Source organism: Oryza sativa, chromosome 8, assembly GCF_034140825.1.
Source record: "Oryza sativa Japonica Group chromosome 8, ASM3414082v1".
Classification (NCBI taxonomy): domain Eukaryota; kingdom Viridiplantae; phylum Streptophyta; class Magnoliopsida; order Poales; family Poaceae; genus Oryza; species Oryza sativa.
Window position 1 is genome coordinate 19185230 of NC_089042.1, and position 17953 is coordinate 19203182.

A 17953-nucleotide genomic window follows, 5' to 3' on the forward strand; every position below is an offset into this window, starting at 1 on the left:
AATTACAAAACCAGACATATCTACGCCCCTAAACTTTTCAAACCAGACAACAAAACCCCTAACTCAATCCGAAGCGGTTTGGATTTTAGGTGACATACATGTGTTAGTCCAAACAACAAAAAGTAATAAAAAAATAGTGGGCTCGGTCAGTCTCCCTCCTCGCTTTCGTCCACTTCCATCTCTCTCTCTCTACCCCCAAGTCCTAACAGAAAGGAGGGAGGTGGCGGAAGCTCAGCTGCCGGAGGAAGACCGTGGCAAAGGAGGCGTCCTCGGGCATCGAGGTGCATCATGACCTCCCGTGGAGGCGGCGGAGGCGCTAGCTAGCACAGAGCACTTGACGACTTTGGTCTTGCATCGATGCCTCGACGCACGCGCGACTGCTTCTAGGATAGATGGTGATGTGCTCGAAAATGGCTCACCAAAGCCATGATCTTGATCACTTGGTGGATCTGGAAGGAGCACATTGTGCGTATCTTCGGCAGAGTTCAGCGCCATGGTGTTGCAGACCTAGTCTAGTGTGTGGCGGTAGCTATTAGCGGTTTAAGAACCTTGAGGCGGTCTTGCTTTAAGCGGTATGAGATGGTCTTACCTTGGCAAAACTAGTTTCCTGAGATTTTATATTCTAAAATCCTTTTAAAATCTAACAAAATTTAGACGGCGTCCTTCGACCGCTCAGTGAAAAAAACTAAAAATTATGGTCGAAGTTTTAGAATTGGACCAAAATTATCTAAAACATAACCAAGTGAGTACAAAATCTATTAGGAAAACAAGAGGAGTGTTACTATCCCTAAATAGTATGGTCTCCGTTTCATATTATAAGTTGTTTTTATTTTTTTTCTAGTCAAACACTTTTGGTTTGATCAACTTTATAGAAAAATATAGTAACATCTGCAACACTAATTTAGTTTAACTAAATATAATATTAAATATATTTTGGTAATATGTTTGTCTTGCGTAAACTGGATCAAACTTAAACGACTAAGAGCAGGTACAATAACAGACTATAAGCCAGCTATAAATATATTTTAAGGAGATAAAAGAGGAAAGATAAGAGCAGCGGGCTACAGATTTATAGCTAGCTACAACACAGACTCCAAGACACATGTGTGTATGATAGATGAGACCATATATTGATTGTGTAGTATATGTTTATATGTACTTCCTCCGTTTCAGGTTATAAGATATTTTGATTTTGGCCAAAGTCAAATAGCTTTAAGTTTAACCAAATTTGTAGAAAAAGGTAGTAACATTTTTAACACAAGACAAATTTATTATGAAAATATATTCAATTATTGATTTGATGAAACTAATTTAATATTATAAATATTATTATATTTTCTATAAACTTAATGAAACTTAAAATAATTTGACTTTAACCAAAGTTAAAACGTTTTATAATCTAAAACGGAGGGATTAACTATTGTATAAATTGGCTATTAAGTTAATTATTAATGATTTAGAGCCAATAGTTTACTATACCATTAAACTTGCACTAATGATATCATGAAATGAAACGGCGGGAGTAGCAGCAGCCGTTTCAGCAGCTACCATCGTAGAACAGCATCATTGCCACAATAATGCCCACTACCAGTCTACTAATTTACGCCGCAGTAAATACTCCTACTCCAATGCAAACCTCACCGGTACTATATAAAACGAGAAGGCGCCAGGCGGGTTGCAAGCAAACACACGACCCACCCGTCGTTGGGTCAGCCACGTGCACCGCGACCGAGCCGGACCAGTTTGGTCTCGGACAGTCGGACCCGAGTCAACCTTCAGCCTCTGGTGCGGCGTCCGCCCGCCACGTGTCCTCGCCTCACCAATCATCACCCATCCTTCTCTTCTCGGCCCCACCAACTCTCTCTCTCTCTCTCTCTCTCGCTGCTCGCGCAAAAACCCCAACTGCGTCGCCGTGCTCGCCGCCTCGCCGCCTCGGCCTCGCCGCGCGCTCTCTCGCCGCCGGTGTCTGGACGACGAGGAGGTGAGTCCGTACGCCTCGCCTCTGTGTTGTTCTTCGTGTTCGCTGCTTCGGTTCGTCGTGTTGTGATGTGATGGCGTGTTGGATGATGTGTGTAACGGCTAATTTGGTGCGGGTTTTTTGGGCTTGGTGGTGGTGGTGGTGGTGATTTGCAGGGCGGGTGGCGGCGGGGGATGGATCGCTGGGAGGCGTTGATCGCCGCCGCCGCGCGGCGGAGCGAGCCGCCGAGAAGCGGGTGGGCGGAGTGGGGCGGGGGCGGGGGCGGCGACGCTCGCGCGACGGCGATTCCGTCTCGCTGTCCTCCTCGTCCTCGTCCCGTGGCTGCGGGTGGGCGAGGCGGGGGGGGGGGGGGGGCGGTAGAATGCGGGGGCGAGGTGGGGAGGAGGGGACGTGGAAGAGTCATGGTGGAGGGGGACGAGGTGCGGAGCGCGCGGGCGCGGTGGTGGCGCCGCCGAGGGCAGCGGACGCGGCGGGGACGGGGACGGGGACGGGGAGGAACGCGGTGGCCGTCAACGGTGGTGCGGCGGAGGATGGTAGGAGGACGCCTCTGTTTCTGTTCGTCACCTCCTCTGCTTGGGTTTCGTCGAATGCCTGGGATGCGTGACTGTTAATTTGGTCCTCTTTGTGTTCAGTGGTGGTGATTGCATCAGGGCGGCGATCGGTGGGCGAGCCGACGCTGGACGTCTCGGAGATGCTGCTCCAGGCGGCGGAGACATGGAGAAGCCGGCGCACGCAGCGCGAAGCCCGCCCGGACGCGCTTCCACCTCGTCCCGTCGCCGCGGATGGGCGAGGCGGCTCAGGCGAGGGGACCAGTAGAGCGCGGGGGCGCGGCGAGGAGGGGATGACTCAAGTGGCCGTGGCCGGTGGTTTGGCCACGCTCACGCACGGCGGCGAGCGGGATCCTGGCGCGGCGGTGGCGACGGAGGAGAAGAGAAATGGCGGCGAGGTGGGGACGAAGAAGGGGTTGGAGGAGCGGGCCGCGCGTTCGCCGCCGCCGCTGCCGCCGCCCAAGCGGAGGGCGGTGTCGGCCGTTCGCCAGTTTCCTCCAGGTTGCGGAAGGGACGCCGCTGTTCCACTCGGGCGCCGCCACGGCCGCGGCCGCAATGCCGACGGTGGTGTTCGTCCGTTGGATCAGGCGACTGCTCCTCCTCTCGCTGGCAGCAAAACTGATTTGCCGTTGGAAGCTGTGGTGGATGGTGGTGATCCAATTGCAAATGTGCATCAAATCTTCACATGCTTCGGATGAGAATCAGGTCGCTCACAAACTTGGTTCACTGAAAAACGGTGTACAAGAAGGGGCAGCAAATAGTGGTGAATTGCTGGGGAGGAAGCAAGTGATGGCTCAAGCCGCGAATGTGCTTCCAAAGAGGAGGATGGTACCCGTGACGCGCTGCTTCCCTCCTGGATGTGGGAGGGACGTTAAGACTGGTTCAGGTTTGGAATTCATGGCTGTTGATGCTTCTTGTGGTGGTGTGTCAAAGGAGGTGGTGGCTTCGGATGGCGGTGATAGTTTGGTTAGCCAGGAATTGGAGGAGGGTGAGGTGGCTGAGGAGGCATACTCTGATGTAGATTCACAAAATGTTGCTGTGGATGATTCCATGGCTGCAGCTACTGAAGATGTTAAGGTGATGAACAAATGCAAAGGGACCTTACCCAGAGCCGCTGCTGAACCTTGTGCTGAGGGTCCTTCCAAAGAACATTTTAAGGGTACGAGGGAGTGTGAAAATGATAGGATGGGAAAATCATCCATGAATGTTGCAACAGAAGTATTTGGTGATTGTATGATGAGAAGTAAGATACCATTGATAGCTAGAAAAGCAGTCAAGTCACCACTGAACATTCTGCATAGACGTCCCTTCTCTAAGGGAAAAGAGGAGTGTGTTGTAACAAATAGTGCTCCATGTGGTCCTAAGAAGAAGTTGAAGGTAAAAGGTGCATATCAAACTAAAGATATTCCTATCAAGATTGTCTCTACACCTGGATTAGGGGGCAAGGACAACCTTGTCGACAAAGAGGCTTTGATCTTGGAAGATGATGATATTTTGAAGGCACTAGCTGTTCATGATGGAACACTTAAGTTGTATCTCAATGCTTCCTCATCTGTGCAGCATCACGGGCAACATGGAAGTGGGAATGCTGATGATAGGAGGAAAACCATGATGCTGTGCAGGAGGTTTCAGTTTATACGCCAGGCTCTTGTACAAGCTGTCAAACAGGGCTCGTTGAAGGTTCTAAGAGCTGACCTTGAAGCTGATAAAATCGTTCGGAAATTGCCGAGCTTTATCAAACCTGGACCTATTGTGGGAAATGTTCGTGTTGTCGAAGTTGGTGACGAATTTCTATACAGAGTTTAGCTAGCCCTTGTTGGTCTCCACCGTCCATACCAGGGAGGAATCGATACCGCCGATCATAATGGAGTGCTTGTTGCTATAAGCATCGTTGCTTCTGGAGGTTATCCTGATAGATTGTCAAGTTCAGGTGAACTAATATACACTGGTTCTGGAGGACAGCCTACTGGTAAGAAGAAAAGTGAGGATCAAAAGCTAGAGAGGGGAAATCTTGCCTTGAAGAATTGCATCAAGACAAAGACACCTGTCCGAGTGATCCATGGATTCAAAGGTCAAAATGGCAAGGATGACAGTTATTCAAGGGCTAAACAAATCTCAGCATTTACTTATGACGGGTTGTATCATGTGGTGGATTACTGGAGAGAAGGTCTAAAAGGTTCTATGGTCTTCAAATACAGACTACAAAGAATTCATGCTTATAGATGAGGTCGATCGTCTAAATCTTTTCTAGTTTGCTTATTGTTAAGTCTTAACAAATGATTCAGACGGTAAATGGTAGAATGATATTCTTTTCTACACCATGGATGCTTACGCCAATCTAAACTCTCTTGCTTGTTAGGTACAGAATCAAGATGTATTTTTTGTCCTGGGTGGTATAATTAGCTTAGAAGGACGAGAAGTGGCATGGGCCTGGTTGAAGGTATGTTATAGTTGTGGGGTAATCTAAAGGGGACATTTTACTGTACCCCTACTTGTTATGGTAGTAGTGTAGTTGGAAGCAGATCTTAGTCCTTTACTTCGTTATAAGGTGGAGGGGCAATTTAGTCTGTTCCGATTATCCCAATCGAAGCAAAACAAGCCTTGTTGGTTTGTTAGATCAGCCCAAGCCTCATTCTACCTCTCGACGCACGATGGCCACGCCACAGCGCGTCCATATTTTTATGCATTTTTCAGAGATACCTTTGGGATAACAACCATGTAATGTTAGATACATTTGTAAAAAAAAGAAGTGCATGCATTGGAATATAACCGTTTCTTGCCTTGTGCAAAAGTTACCACTTTTTCCTGCAGTGTGATTGGATCATAGAATGTGACACATTCAAAATGCACCAGTTTTGTTTGTAGCAGTATTCAGATCAATCATGGATCGCTGATACGTGAGATCAAGCAAATAGACAAGATGCCAGTAACAAGAACATGATATGGATTGGATTGTCAATCACCACAACCCCTGAATTCAGCTGTGCACCACAGCTGCCGTGGGTTAGCCCGTATAAGAGTGTGCCCAAATAACAACAGCAAGCCAATACAACTAATTTTGGTAAATAACCTAATCAAATAACTATAGGCCTAAAACAGGTCCACCCACACTCCCACAGGATGTCAGGATTATCATGTGTTTTAGCAATTTATCTTCCAGGGACTGAATTGGCACAAAACTGAACAAGAACAAAACATATAGGATGTGAGAATTAACATGTGTTCTGTACTTCATTTTTCAAGGACAGAACAAGTGCAATAATAAATAAGAACACCATTTTTTCTTCTAGCTTGATGACTGATAATTCTCAAAGGCAATGCATTTTTATCTTCATGATGATAAACCAACTGTTTCATTTGAAAAGTGACAAATAAATTGCTTTCAGCTTCATGAACTCTTCTGGTCTTCCTCCATATCACCTTCACCATACATTAAATAAAATTAGAGTGGACAAACTGCTAATCCAAAAGTACTGTATATACAAGATCCTCAAGGTCAAGTCACACTCCTGAAAGTAAAAATCATTTCTGTTAACAAGATGCAGTAAAATCATGGCAACATCCTGAAGAAAACTTGGCTAGCTGATAGAAGTCATTGAACAAAATGTATTTCAAAATATATTCCATCACTGATTTCAATTTCAGCAGCCCAATATTTTTACTAACTATTTAACTGCAGGAAAGCGTACTATAAACCACTGAAAAAGGAAAGCATTATATGATGACTTATCTGAATTACAGAATATGTGGCGTAGTTGTCCACTTACAAATGAATTCATCAACTAATTGATGAAAAATCCATCCAAAATACGAATTAGGACAAAATTGACCAGAATTAGCGGACATCGAGGACAAATAATAAAAAGGAATGCATACTCTACTCTCAGGAGTTAGGATAGTTAGATAACCTGCTGGCTGTTGTGCTGGTAACGTTGGCATTTTCACCTTCATGTAGGATCGAATAGAAAGAACTAAGCCAACCAAAGAGAGTGAGTAAATGGTTAGTATACCTAAAAACCCAAACTTTTTGCGGAATTAAAAGTTACTCTCAAATCGATGTAGATCGGTCTGACCGAAGTTGATCCGCCGGTCTAACCGGTGTAGATCTCCCAGTTGGACCGCCCTGAAATCGCCTCTGTCTCCTGAAGCCGTCGCCGGTCTGACCGCCGTATACCCGCCAGTTTGACCGCCGCGATGCCACCGGTCTGACCGCCGGTGTCTCGCCGGTTAGACCGCCGAACCTGAGCAAACACAAATCAAAGAATTCTCGAAGTAGATGACAACTTTATTACTTCTCTCTGTGTTTACAAAGTGCAACAACAGCACTCCTCACGAAAATCTTGGCTAAATTCGAAACCCTAACTCAACTCTCAACTCAATGCTCTTAAAAGCGATACCGGGAAGCCTCACGCTCCCTCTCTATTTATACATGAAGTAGGCAGCCTAAAGCCACTAATCAAACTCATACTAGAAGTCCTAATCCACCTAACCTTCCCGTACAAGAAACAAACTTTACAAACTCCAATCATACCAAATTTGGACTCCTTCAAAATTCAACTCCGTATCCCATACGCACACAATATCTCCATTGTATGCCATATGGAATCTTCACCAACCATGTGTATTGATCTTTAGCCTAAGTATTCCACATGATATCTGACTGTCCGGACGTCATCTTATCTCCAAGTCGACTCCCGATCCATCACCGGCAATACTCTCCTGAGGCATCAAGTCACCTACACATGAATCAAACAAAGAAACCATATTCCAATACCAAGCTATCTCCAATTTGACTCATTGTTAGCAAACAACAGTATTACATACGCATAGTATCCATCTAGAAGCCATAAACAAGAAACAATCACGGATATCCAAACAAACAACCTGAAACCGAAGCCGACACAGAGTCGGCCGGTCAGACCGCGGGCTGGCTGGTCTGACCGGCAACCACTGCCCGGTCTGACCGGACCAACTATCCAGCAGCACCTGTAAATCCAATCATCTCCAAAACCACTTTGCCAATAATCTCCAAATATCAAAACCGATAATCACAGATGCCAATTGTTCATCACAGAATAAAGAATCAAAAACACTTTGATTTTACACTTCACATGTTAATAAATAAGAATAAATGTGAATTCCGTGGAGAATTGCTTGAGTACAGCGTATACTGAATGAAGTAAAATACATGAGTTAACTTTGTAACCCCCCCCCCCCTCCCCCCCTCTTCTCCTCCCACGCCCATTTTCTGTCGAAGTAAATCCACCAGTGGATGTACTGTAACCTCCACAATTCTAAGCACAGAATTATGCCACCACGGGTCCAAAGGTATGATGCAATTTTAGAAATTTAATGTGGCGCAGAATACAATAGGTCTATCCAAAATCTGTATAGAGGAGGGCTCATAAGCAGATACATGTTAGGATAGGGAATTACAATGTATGTTGTCATCAGAATGCATCAGCATGGTAACTATATTATCTACCATCCCCAAAGTAGCAAACATTTATAGGGATGATAACACGGATACAGTCTGGATAGTTCAACTTTGTGTAATATCTTGGTTAGAATATTCTCAATCTCACTCTTCGTAGTGTGGTTTTGAATCCGATTCCCTCAGGTGAAGTTTCAATTAATCAGTCAATAAGAGTAGTATATTTGATTATTGGCTTTCACACACATCAAACAAATCAACAATAATAGAGTGGCACATCAAATAAATCTTGTAGAAGAACAGAAGATTGAGGGCTTCGAAGTGTTGTGAGGGCTTCGAAGTTCAATCATTCCACCAAATGCCAATACATATTAAGTGTCCATATCAATATGAATAAATTATTTAGAATTTACACATAGCTATGTCAAATCAAATTTGTTAAAGTTCATGATTTGAATTTGAAAAATACATGGTATAGCTCTGTGTAAATTTCAAATAATTCACTCATATTATTTAGGAGAAGAACACACCCTTAGCTGGTAGATCCTAGCTTTGTTCCCTCCCTGTTCACCTTATAGGATCGAACACAAAAAAACCAAGCCTACCAGAGAGGGATGAATGGTACGAATATCAAGAACAAAAACTTTTAGCGGAAACAAAAGTTTATCCTCTAACCTGATGAAGTCCTTGGCATAGCCGGTCTAACCACTGTATGCACACCGGTTAGACCGCTCATCTACGTTGGTTGTCTCATGCCAGCAATAGAAGCAGAGTCAGCTCCCCCTACCTATGCTATTGCCTCCTCCTCGACCTCCCTGCATCATCCCCACCTCTCATCCCACATGAGCATCATCGTTTTTTGTCAAGCCGAGCAGCATCGCTACCTCCTTGCCGAGCCGAACTATGTCGCCCGCCTTCTCTCTTGGCCTCTCCTTATCAATGCCACTACCTCTCTATCGAGACAAGCTGCTCTACTGCCTCTAGGTCTAGTCCTGATCTGCGTACCTAGTGATCTCGAGCTCAGAAGATTCCAAACTCAACGTCGTTTGGCTTGACTTCATTGCATTCTTCCTAGCACCACATCAGTTTTGACCTCGCCCACCTCCTCCCAAAACTCCATGGGCAGCAACAACAGAGAGAGAGAGAGGCAAGGAGAACTGATCTTTGTAGTCAGAACACCGTCGAGGCAAGTCTTCGTCACTAGAGAATTGAAGAAAAGCCAAGGTAGTGGTGGAGAAGAGGGCAGGGCAACGTTGTCCTAGAGACACTAAAAATCCCAAGTTCACCTGTCTTGTTTAACTAGGGAAGGCTGGAAAGGCATATATTAGAGAGTCAAAATAGAAAGTTTATTGGAGCACAAGAATGAGGGAATCTTTTGGCATGGATGGTTAAATGGAGATTTGGATAGCCAAATTTGATATCTCTTGGAGATGATGACTGTTATCTCACTTAGAAGATAGTATATGCAATATGTTAGCTCTAGGTGCAAGTAATTTTATTTTATTCATTTTAAACTACTCTTTTTCTTTCCTTCCCTTTTTTTATGCATAAGTCATCAACCTCTCCTTCAGTAAAATATATTTATCTAAAATGTTCTACACCTACAATTACGTTGATAACTAGCCATTATGCAACTAAAATAGGGGCAACTCCTTACATGTCACCAAGCATGTATAGTTAGTTTTTAGTGCCTTGAAAGGAATTTATCAAACCATGAGTGGCAAATCAATTGTGCTCAGAAGCCTCAATAAACTTCTGCTGATCTGCACTCTAGGAAGCTAATGGTTGATCTGTATACTTCCTGCATTTCATCCACAACATCTGTTTGGCATGTGGTAATTAAGAAAAACAAATAATCCAATTAGGTGCAATCAGCACAAGTACCAATAAAAAGACCATATCAAGAGAACTTCAACATCCTTTTGTGCTGCAGATCACTTGGACAAGATCCATTCTTTTCTTTTCCCGGTGACGATCAAGATCTGCTGAAAAAGCTGAATTAAAAGAAAGGCAATCAAGCAGCACAGGAAGTAATAATTTGACACTACTAAGCTGAATAAAGAAAGGTAATCAGCACACGAAGTAATAATTTGACACTATTCATTTTTTTCATTCATTCACACGCTCTGAGCACATTATCCTCAATCCTGCTGCCTTTTTCTTCTCTCTTTCCTCTTTTTCATGTTCAGATCTGCATTCTGATTTGATGACATACGAAATGTGAATCTTCTGACATCTAGCATATGGGGTGGAATGGTAAAACAGAATTTGAGGAAAATATGGACGGGCACACGGCACTACGTCAAACTGGTTGGCAACTTGTGATCATCTGAACAATTGCAACAAGAGTACATTGCAAAATCATGGTCTCTGCTGCCATTATTCCATTATTTTGCAATGATCTAAATATAGACGACAAGATGAACCCGTATATGCCATATCCAGGTGTGATATAAAAGGAATATAAAAGGAAGCTGTACACATTTGCTGATACTGTACTAAAATAGGCGTTCTGAATTCACACTGCACATCAATCAGATCCAGATCAAGAAAGACCATAAAGAAACCAAATTAAAACTGGATCCTTCAGCTTTGCAGGAGTCAGCGTGACCTTGTATTCCTTGTTTGTTTAGATCAAACATTATTTCATTAAATTCGAATTGTTACAATACTCTCTAGAGAAAGTTCACTTGTAAACTAATTGATACATAGCATTTGTAGAAAAATATGACCGTATTGTTGGAGCCAAACCGCGGAAAAAGTAGTACAGTTCTCAGGAGACTAATAAATCTAACTTGAGAAGAAGAGAAACCTCAGCATATCTCAATTATCACATTTGATTCATGTCAGCTTGAAAACTATGCAGAACGAGCCGTAGCTTCAGACCCAGTGGACTCATCAGGCCTGATGAGCACAAAACTTTGGTTAGTAGTTGATTATATGGAGAAAAAAAAAGCAATGAAGAATTAGGGATAGGTCAAATTAAACTGAAGTCGGATGAGAAAATTAGCAAGAACCATAAAGTAAAATCGCAAACAATTGATATCTAAAAGAACATATTGCTTTTTTTATGGGCCATCAGTTTGTTTAGTGCATCTGCTGTTAAAGGACAGGAAGGTTTATAGTGCATATGCACAACTGCAAAAAATTAATCAGATAAAATTACCATCCACCCCCACCAAAACCCAAAAAATGCTCAATCCATTGTTGCTGTGACAAATATATTGTACCTTTGAAACTCCTTCGCCAACTTCCATCCTAGCAAAATTGCCAACTGTAACTTTTGAGCCAACTTCCTTTGACAAATCATTCAGGACGCTCTGAAAATGTTGACATCAAGAAGCAAAACCATTATGTACCATGAATTCACAATTCAAACTAGTACTACATAATTAAAAAAAAGGAAAAGGTTTTATCAGTTCACCTTGATGTTTGTGCTGTCATTGACAACATATTTTTGCTCCAAAAGCACAACTTCTTCAAAATACTTTCTTAGTCGGCCTTCCACCATTTTCTCCATGGCCATTTGGGATTTTCCAGAGCTTTCAGCCTAAAAAGTTTCAGAGTAGTGTGTCACTAAATCTTAAATAACTTGAATGCAGTTCAGTCATATTCCAGATGGATGTAGCCCATGTGTCTCCAGAAGATGACAAAAGATATTGCTATTTAATTCATGGAAAAATAAACATAATTGGTATCATAAACTTCTAATATACGGATTCACATTGTGTTCCATTGCATAGCTCATCTCTGAATTCTAACAGCCCAGCTGTCTTGCTTACATAAACATAAAACAATGTGACAGGAATACTAATTGAGAAAATTCTATTGTGAGTCAACAGTTTCCTTTCATTTTCTTTTAGTTATAATGAGTTAGGACTTATCACAAGATATGCATTTTTCTCTCAACTATAGGTCATTATTGCCTATGTATGTTTTTCTGTTAAGATAACATCAGAACACTTGGTATGGTATGACCTTATGATACCTGATATCTCTATGTAAAGCACACGCCCATTTCTTCAATTGTAAGCTAATCATATAGAATTACAGTGATGCTAAATTTTTCCGGTGCAAAGGAAGTAACATTTATCAGAATAACGTACCTGAGTCCGGAGTATGTCCCTCTCATTTTCAACAGCTGAAGCAGAGACCAGTTCTTTTGATAAAAACAACGGCTTTGTCGCAACGATGTGCATTGCAATAGATTTCCCGACTCTCTGAAGAGCATCAAGAGGAGCATTGCTGTCTTCTGCCTCTAGTGTGATCAAGCCAGCAAGACGACCCAAACCTTATTTCAGAAAAAAAAGAAAAAGCTTATTCATTCAGTGAACGAGAAATTGCACCATTTACCATATATCAATACAACTTCATACTTCTGAAGAACATAAAATATGGATTGCTGTTAGGAATCAAATTAATAATGCGAGCAAGCTTGGCCAGCTCAGTGTAAGAGGCAAGTATCACTAAAGTCGTATTACTATCAATGGTTTTACAAATGAGCTTGCATCCTACTAAATAAATAAATAAATAAGAAGCTAAAATTCATCACTGGACAACCCTAAGAGAATAGATTAACTATAATTTAGATTAAGGAAGGTAATGTCCAGAAAGTCCAACAAATTTAGATTTCTGAACCCACTGCCACCCCACCCCCCGGCACAAAAAAAAAAGGAAAATAAATAAAGGCAAGGACAAGTATGATCCATGCTCAGTAGTCACTAGAAAACTTTCATTTGGTTATGTGCACTCAAACTTAGCCAAGAAGATTGGAAAACATGCATGCTACATTCTTGATAAAAGCCAAAGGGCAGAGATTTGTGCATGTACCTGGCTGGGGACATGTGTGCATATAAGAGCAAACAACACCATGTGCAGTTGTGGACATAATGAAACCTCTTCTGAATTTGACATTCTCCCCAACCATGGCAGCAACTTCTGTGACAGCACTTTGGACTGTTGTCTCCCCACTAAGTTTAGGATGATCAAGATTGACATTAAGGTTCTGCATGATTGAGAGTTTGAGACAACTTTATAATATCTACTTACACATGGAAAAAACCAGGAAAAGAAGATAAACATATCATATGAAGCTAACCAAATCATATCATGGGAACAGCAACAGACATTACTGTGTGCACAGGATAAGAAGCTGTGCCCTCTGTGCAAAGGGCACAGGAAGTGAGAGAGAGAGAGAGATCCTGGGCTCGCACATCAACGTGGCTTTTCTCTGAGAGCATGGCTCTAGTGGAGGGAGATAGTGCGCAACAGTTATTCTAAGGGGGGGCTGTAGAATAAGCCTACCCAAACTAAATATCTGATAAGCACTAAAATCTTCATGTAGTTTAAAAAAGCAGGATATATATACATATTTACAATGGCTACAATATCTACAATGTGGTTGTTAATGCTGGTATTGCAAACATGTTCATTTGTATCATGATCATCTCCACATAGCATCCTCTGTAATACTAGAGCCAAGTCACATTTATCATGGCATTTCCAGTCCACTGCCATGAAGTTCTTGTGTCACATATGACTAAATGGTTGAGCCATTTTAACTTGTTTCCTTTTATATCCAACATAAACAGTGTGCTAAAAATCAGCTGTAGGTAGCAATTCGGTGCCAGGCGGCAGCTTGGCACTGCGATTAGCACTTTGGCGGTGAGCTCGGCAGCTGCCCCACCTCAATAGTCATCCTCGGTCCAACTCAGACTAGTTGTGGCAGCAAGTATGCAGTGAAGAGGGCGACTAGTGGCCTAGGCGGCTCAGTACAGGCGAGGATATAAGTACCTCCCCACCCTAGCTGCCCAACCTAATCCCCAAATTGGAGCACGTGCAACAGCGGCTAGGGTTTGGGAGAGGCGATGGCGATTGAGGTCGCCATAGACGTTGCCGCCGCCACCGTAGTTAGATCCACTGGCAGCTCGCCTGCTCTGCTGCGACTCCTACTGCTCCGCTGCGACTTCTACTGCTCCATCGTCCCTCTGTTCTCCCCGCCAGGCACTCACCACCATCTACCATCTCCACGCCACCAGCCGCTTGGACATATGCACCAGCACACCAGCACAGTGCACAATTATGGCCAACACTGAGGAATTGAGCAAGTAAGCCATGCTCTTTGGCCTTTGCTGTGCTACAGTCTATTCTCTAGTATCTATATACTGCTCTGTTCTTGTGTGCTCTGCTACTCTACTCTACACTATCAGATATTCTTCCACAATTTGCTTGTCTTTGCTGTGTGGGTGCGGCTGGTGGTGGTGGTAAATTGGTGTTGCTTGCTGCCTTGATGGAAAGCTTGTACTTGCTTGCTTGCTTTGCTTCTTGCTGCACCTGCTTTCTGTGGTGGACTGGATTCGAAACTGCTTTTTCGCGGCTAGTCGTGCGCACCCTCCCCCGCGTCGCGCAAAGAGGAGGGCGGCAGACAGCCATGCTTTTCCTTTTTTTTTTCCTTTTCCTGTTTCTTTCCTTTTTTTTCTGTTTCTTTTTCACTTTTTCGGGTTTTTTTTTTCGGTTTGTTATACAAACTATGTATACACATATACTAAGTTTGTATACATGTATATTTTTTCCTTTTTTATACATACGTATATAAACTTTGTATACGTATGTATACAAAGTTTGTATATTTTGTATACGTTGTATACAAACTTTGTATACATGTATACATATTTTTTATACATCAAAAGTGTATGCGTATACATATAAAAAATGTAGGGTATATATACAAAGTTTACACATATTTTATCGTCTATATACGTATGTATATATACCTCATATACATGCGTATAAACTTTGTATTGTGGTATATATACAAACGTATAAATACTGAGACTAGATGGGTAGCGCTGGTCGCGCGGGTGTGCCGGCGCGCGACCAATCGCGTATCAACCATCCCCGACTGGATTGGCTTGGGGGTGGTGGTGGTCGTGGTGGTGATTTAGTCAGGTGGATGGCTGGATGCTCTTGCAGCTGTGTGGTGGGTGTTACATAAATATGATCACAAGTATCTTAATATCTCTATCAGTACAGCACACTGAATCCATACTATTTGAAAAGGTAGTGTGTAGTGGGCTTAAATACAGATACACCATTATTGAAAAGATAACATGAGATTGATCACAGCACCTGTTAAAGTAGAATTTTACATGAAATGGAACTTAATGAAGACTTAGATCAGTTGGTTTCAAATTTGTAAAATGACGAGTCAATCAATTACTGGTAAAATTGGTGGTGCTTCTATAAATTACACAATAAATGCGCCATAACCCAAATTAATATATGGATAACTTCATACCTCCAAATAGTCAGGACCAAAAGGAAAAACCAATTCACCAGGATCCCTTGCTGATAAAGCCAACTTTGCTAAAGAAGAAGCCTGCAAGTTTGATGAGATATAAAAAAAAATCATAAATCAAGTTTAACTACCTTGAAACCACGCACAAGCACAAGCTGAACAATCAAGGCAGTTAAATAAGTATGCTGTTGTGATGTCTAAGATAGGGAAAAGAATATCCTACAAGATACACAGCTATCAAAGAAGTTCAAGAGTACAACTGCAACAGAGCATAATGTCATAATGTTGAAATACTCAAATAAAACCTACAAAAGAAACTGAAAGTTAAAACATGGACAAAATGATTCTGTTCATATTTTGATATGCCACAACCAACAAGCTATACCTACATGCTCAAATACACTATATGTTTAGCATGCACAAAAAGTAGGCATCAGGAATGGCATAAAGATACTGAGATAAAAACTAACCAGATACTGGAAAACATCATTTCTTGCCACAAAATCCGTCTCACAGTTAAGCTCAACCACAGCGGCCCTTTTCTCATCTTGTGCAATAGCAAGCAAACCTTCAGCTGCAGTCCGTGAAGACTTTTTGGCAGCAAGAACCACCCCTCTCTTCCTTAGGTCCTTCTGTGCAACATCTGAAAGAAATCAACAAACTGTCAATAGGATTAACAGATACAAACAAGTATGCCGATGAAGTAATGCTAATGCAATCAGAAATAAGCACAAACCAATATCCCAGTTGCAACTAACTAAGGAAGCCTTCACATCTTTGATTGGAGCGCTCGTCCTCTCCCTCAGCTGTTTGATGAGATTCATTTGCTCCGACGCAGGAACTTCGGAGCTGAATCTCCTGAGAAGTGTGGCGCTTTGATCGACATTGCTGCTCGAAAGGTGAGCCTGGAACGCTGAATAAGAGTAACCCCGAGCAGAATGTTGTTGGGCGCGAAACAGAAGCCCAATCATGGGCTTTCTAGCACTCTGACTCCAGGCCATTCTCACAATGTTCTGCAATGCAGAATATGCAGTACTGTTGGTAAACTAAACTATCATCAATAAACATCAGAAAAGCGAGCTCCACCGATTAGGTCTCAACTAAAGAAAAGAGATATGTCATCCCATTTCTGCAACTAGGCAGCGGCGGATCCAACTTGGCCAAACTTTTTGGGGAACAAACAACAAACTGTTACTTGTATTAAGGTTAAGGCTCTGAAATTAAGAGAGGAGCTTCTTCCAGATCTAGAAGAAGAGCTAGGGTTAACGAACGCAAGCAAATTCCAGACAAAAGTAGTCCCGGTGGGAGAGAGAGATGAATCAGGATGTGGATGCTCACCAGGATCCCCTCCCCTGCTCTGCTCGCCAGATGGAGATCGGCGCCCCTCCCCTGTTCAGCAGAGAGATGACGCAAGGAGCGGAGGAGACGAGACGGGATACCTCGGCGAGGACGGAGACGGAGACGCGGACGACGGCGGCGGCGGCGGCGGCGGCGGCGGCGACGAGTGGAGCGCAGCCGCAGGGACGGGACAGTGAGGGAGACGAGGGTTTTGGGTTTTCCGTCTCGGAGGGCTGGTTTGTACGTCGATGGGCCGAGCTTACGTGGGCCTATTGGGTTGAAGCCCATTTGGTAAAACTTCGACACATGTAGGAATAAGTCTAATATGCGTCCCTCAACTCATGCATCTGGTTGAAATGCACCCCTCAACCGCAAAACCAGGTATAACTTTCCCCTCTTCATCCCACGTGGCATCGACATGGCGTTTACGTGACACTAAAATAAAAATAAAAAGAAAATTTTGGGCCCACGTGTCACATATGCGTAACCATGTATTTGCCTGCCACCCTTTAGAAAGCCAAGTGCAGAGCACTTGTTAGTTGTTAGTACAAACCTATCAAGACGGACACCTTAAATCCCCATACTGTCAAACAACTCTACGGCTACTCCACCACACCCAATCTGAGCGTATCCTTCCACCACACCCAATCTGAGCGTATCCTGTGATAACCGTATTCCAAGTAGTTGGGCGCCTGGGCCTCCTGTTGGGAGTGCATGAAACACCAACATTGCCTCATCCATGCTGCGAAGCTTTGCATACAAGTTGATAGGCACTACGTTACCTGTATACGGCAAAAAAATCACGTATCCATATCGGATGATACGGTATCGGATACGCTCCGATATGTGTCCCGTACGTATCCATGATTTTCACAACTAACAAATAAAACAAAGTAAATCTGGATATTTCGTGGATACGCCTTGATACATCGCTTGAAATCGCTGAGCAGTACAAATCCATGGCAACCACCATGTGAGCTGGCTCGATCTTGTTCACCATTTGATGCCCCTACAAGCGCATGGTTCCTATGCTGCCGCTGTCGGACGCCATAGCTCCACCTCTGCTATTGGGTGTGGCACTGACGGTGTCCCCGTCGTAGCCGGATGTAATGCTTCCCCCTCCGCGAGTCGGTTGGCCGCCGTTGGACGTATTACCTCCACCGCTGAGCGTGGTCCCGCCGCCGCTCGGGCGCTGCTGCTGCCTACTGGGCGCAGTGGGGCCTCCTCCTCAGTGGTCAGGCGCAGCGCCATAGTTGAACACAACCCATGCACCGCTGGGTATTTGCTTATTGGTTTGTTGCTTCTTTGATTTGTTTCCATAAAGTACAGGCGCATTCGTTTTTTATGTAGGGTTTGGG

At 43.5% G+C, this 17953-nt stretch overlaps 1 protein-coding gene and 1 pseudogene across 1 annotated transcript; one reads left to right on the plus strand and one right to left on the minus strand.

Annotated features, from left to right (window-relative positions):
* The first annotated feature begins 1694 nt into the window (after positions 1-1694).
* Positions 1695-5321, plus strand: LOC4345503 (histone-lysine N-methyltransferase, H3 lysine-9 specific SUVH6-like; annotated as a pseudogene).
* Positions 5322-10523: 5202 nt separating this feature from the next.
* On the minus strand, positions 10524-16799 carry LOC4345504 (elongation factor Ts, mitochondrial-like). The gene is made up of 9 exons (NM_001422564.1): positions 16596-16799; positions 15994-16270; positions 15728-15900; positions 15258-15338; positions 12791-12965; positions 12067-12251; positions 11385-11510; positions 11191-11280; positions 10524-10864 (listed from the first exon to the last, which is right to left on the minus strand). The coding sequence occupies exons 2-9, from the start codon at positions 16256-16258 to the stop codon at positions 10859-10861; spliced, it is 1101 nt and encodes a 366-aa protein (NP_001409493.1). The 5' UTR covers positions 16259-16270; positions 16596-16799; the 3' UTR covers positions 10524-10858.
* Positions 16800-17953: the final 1154 nt, after the last annotated feature.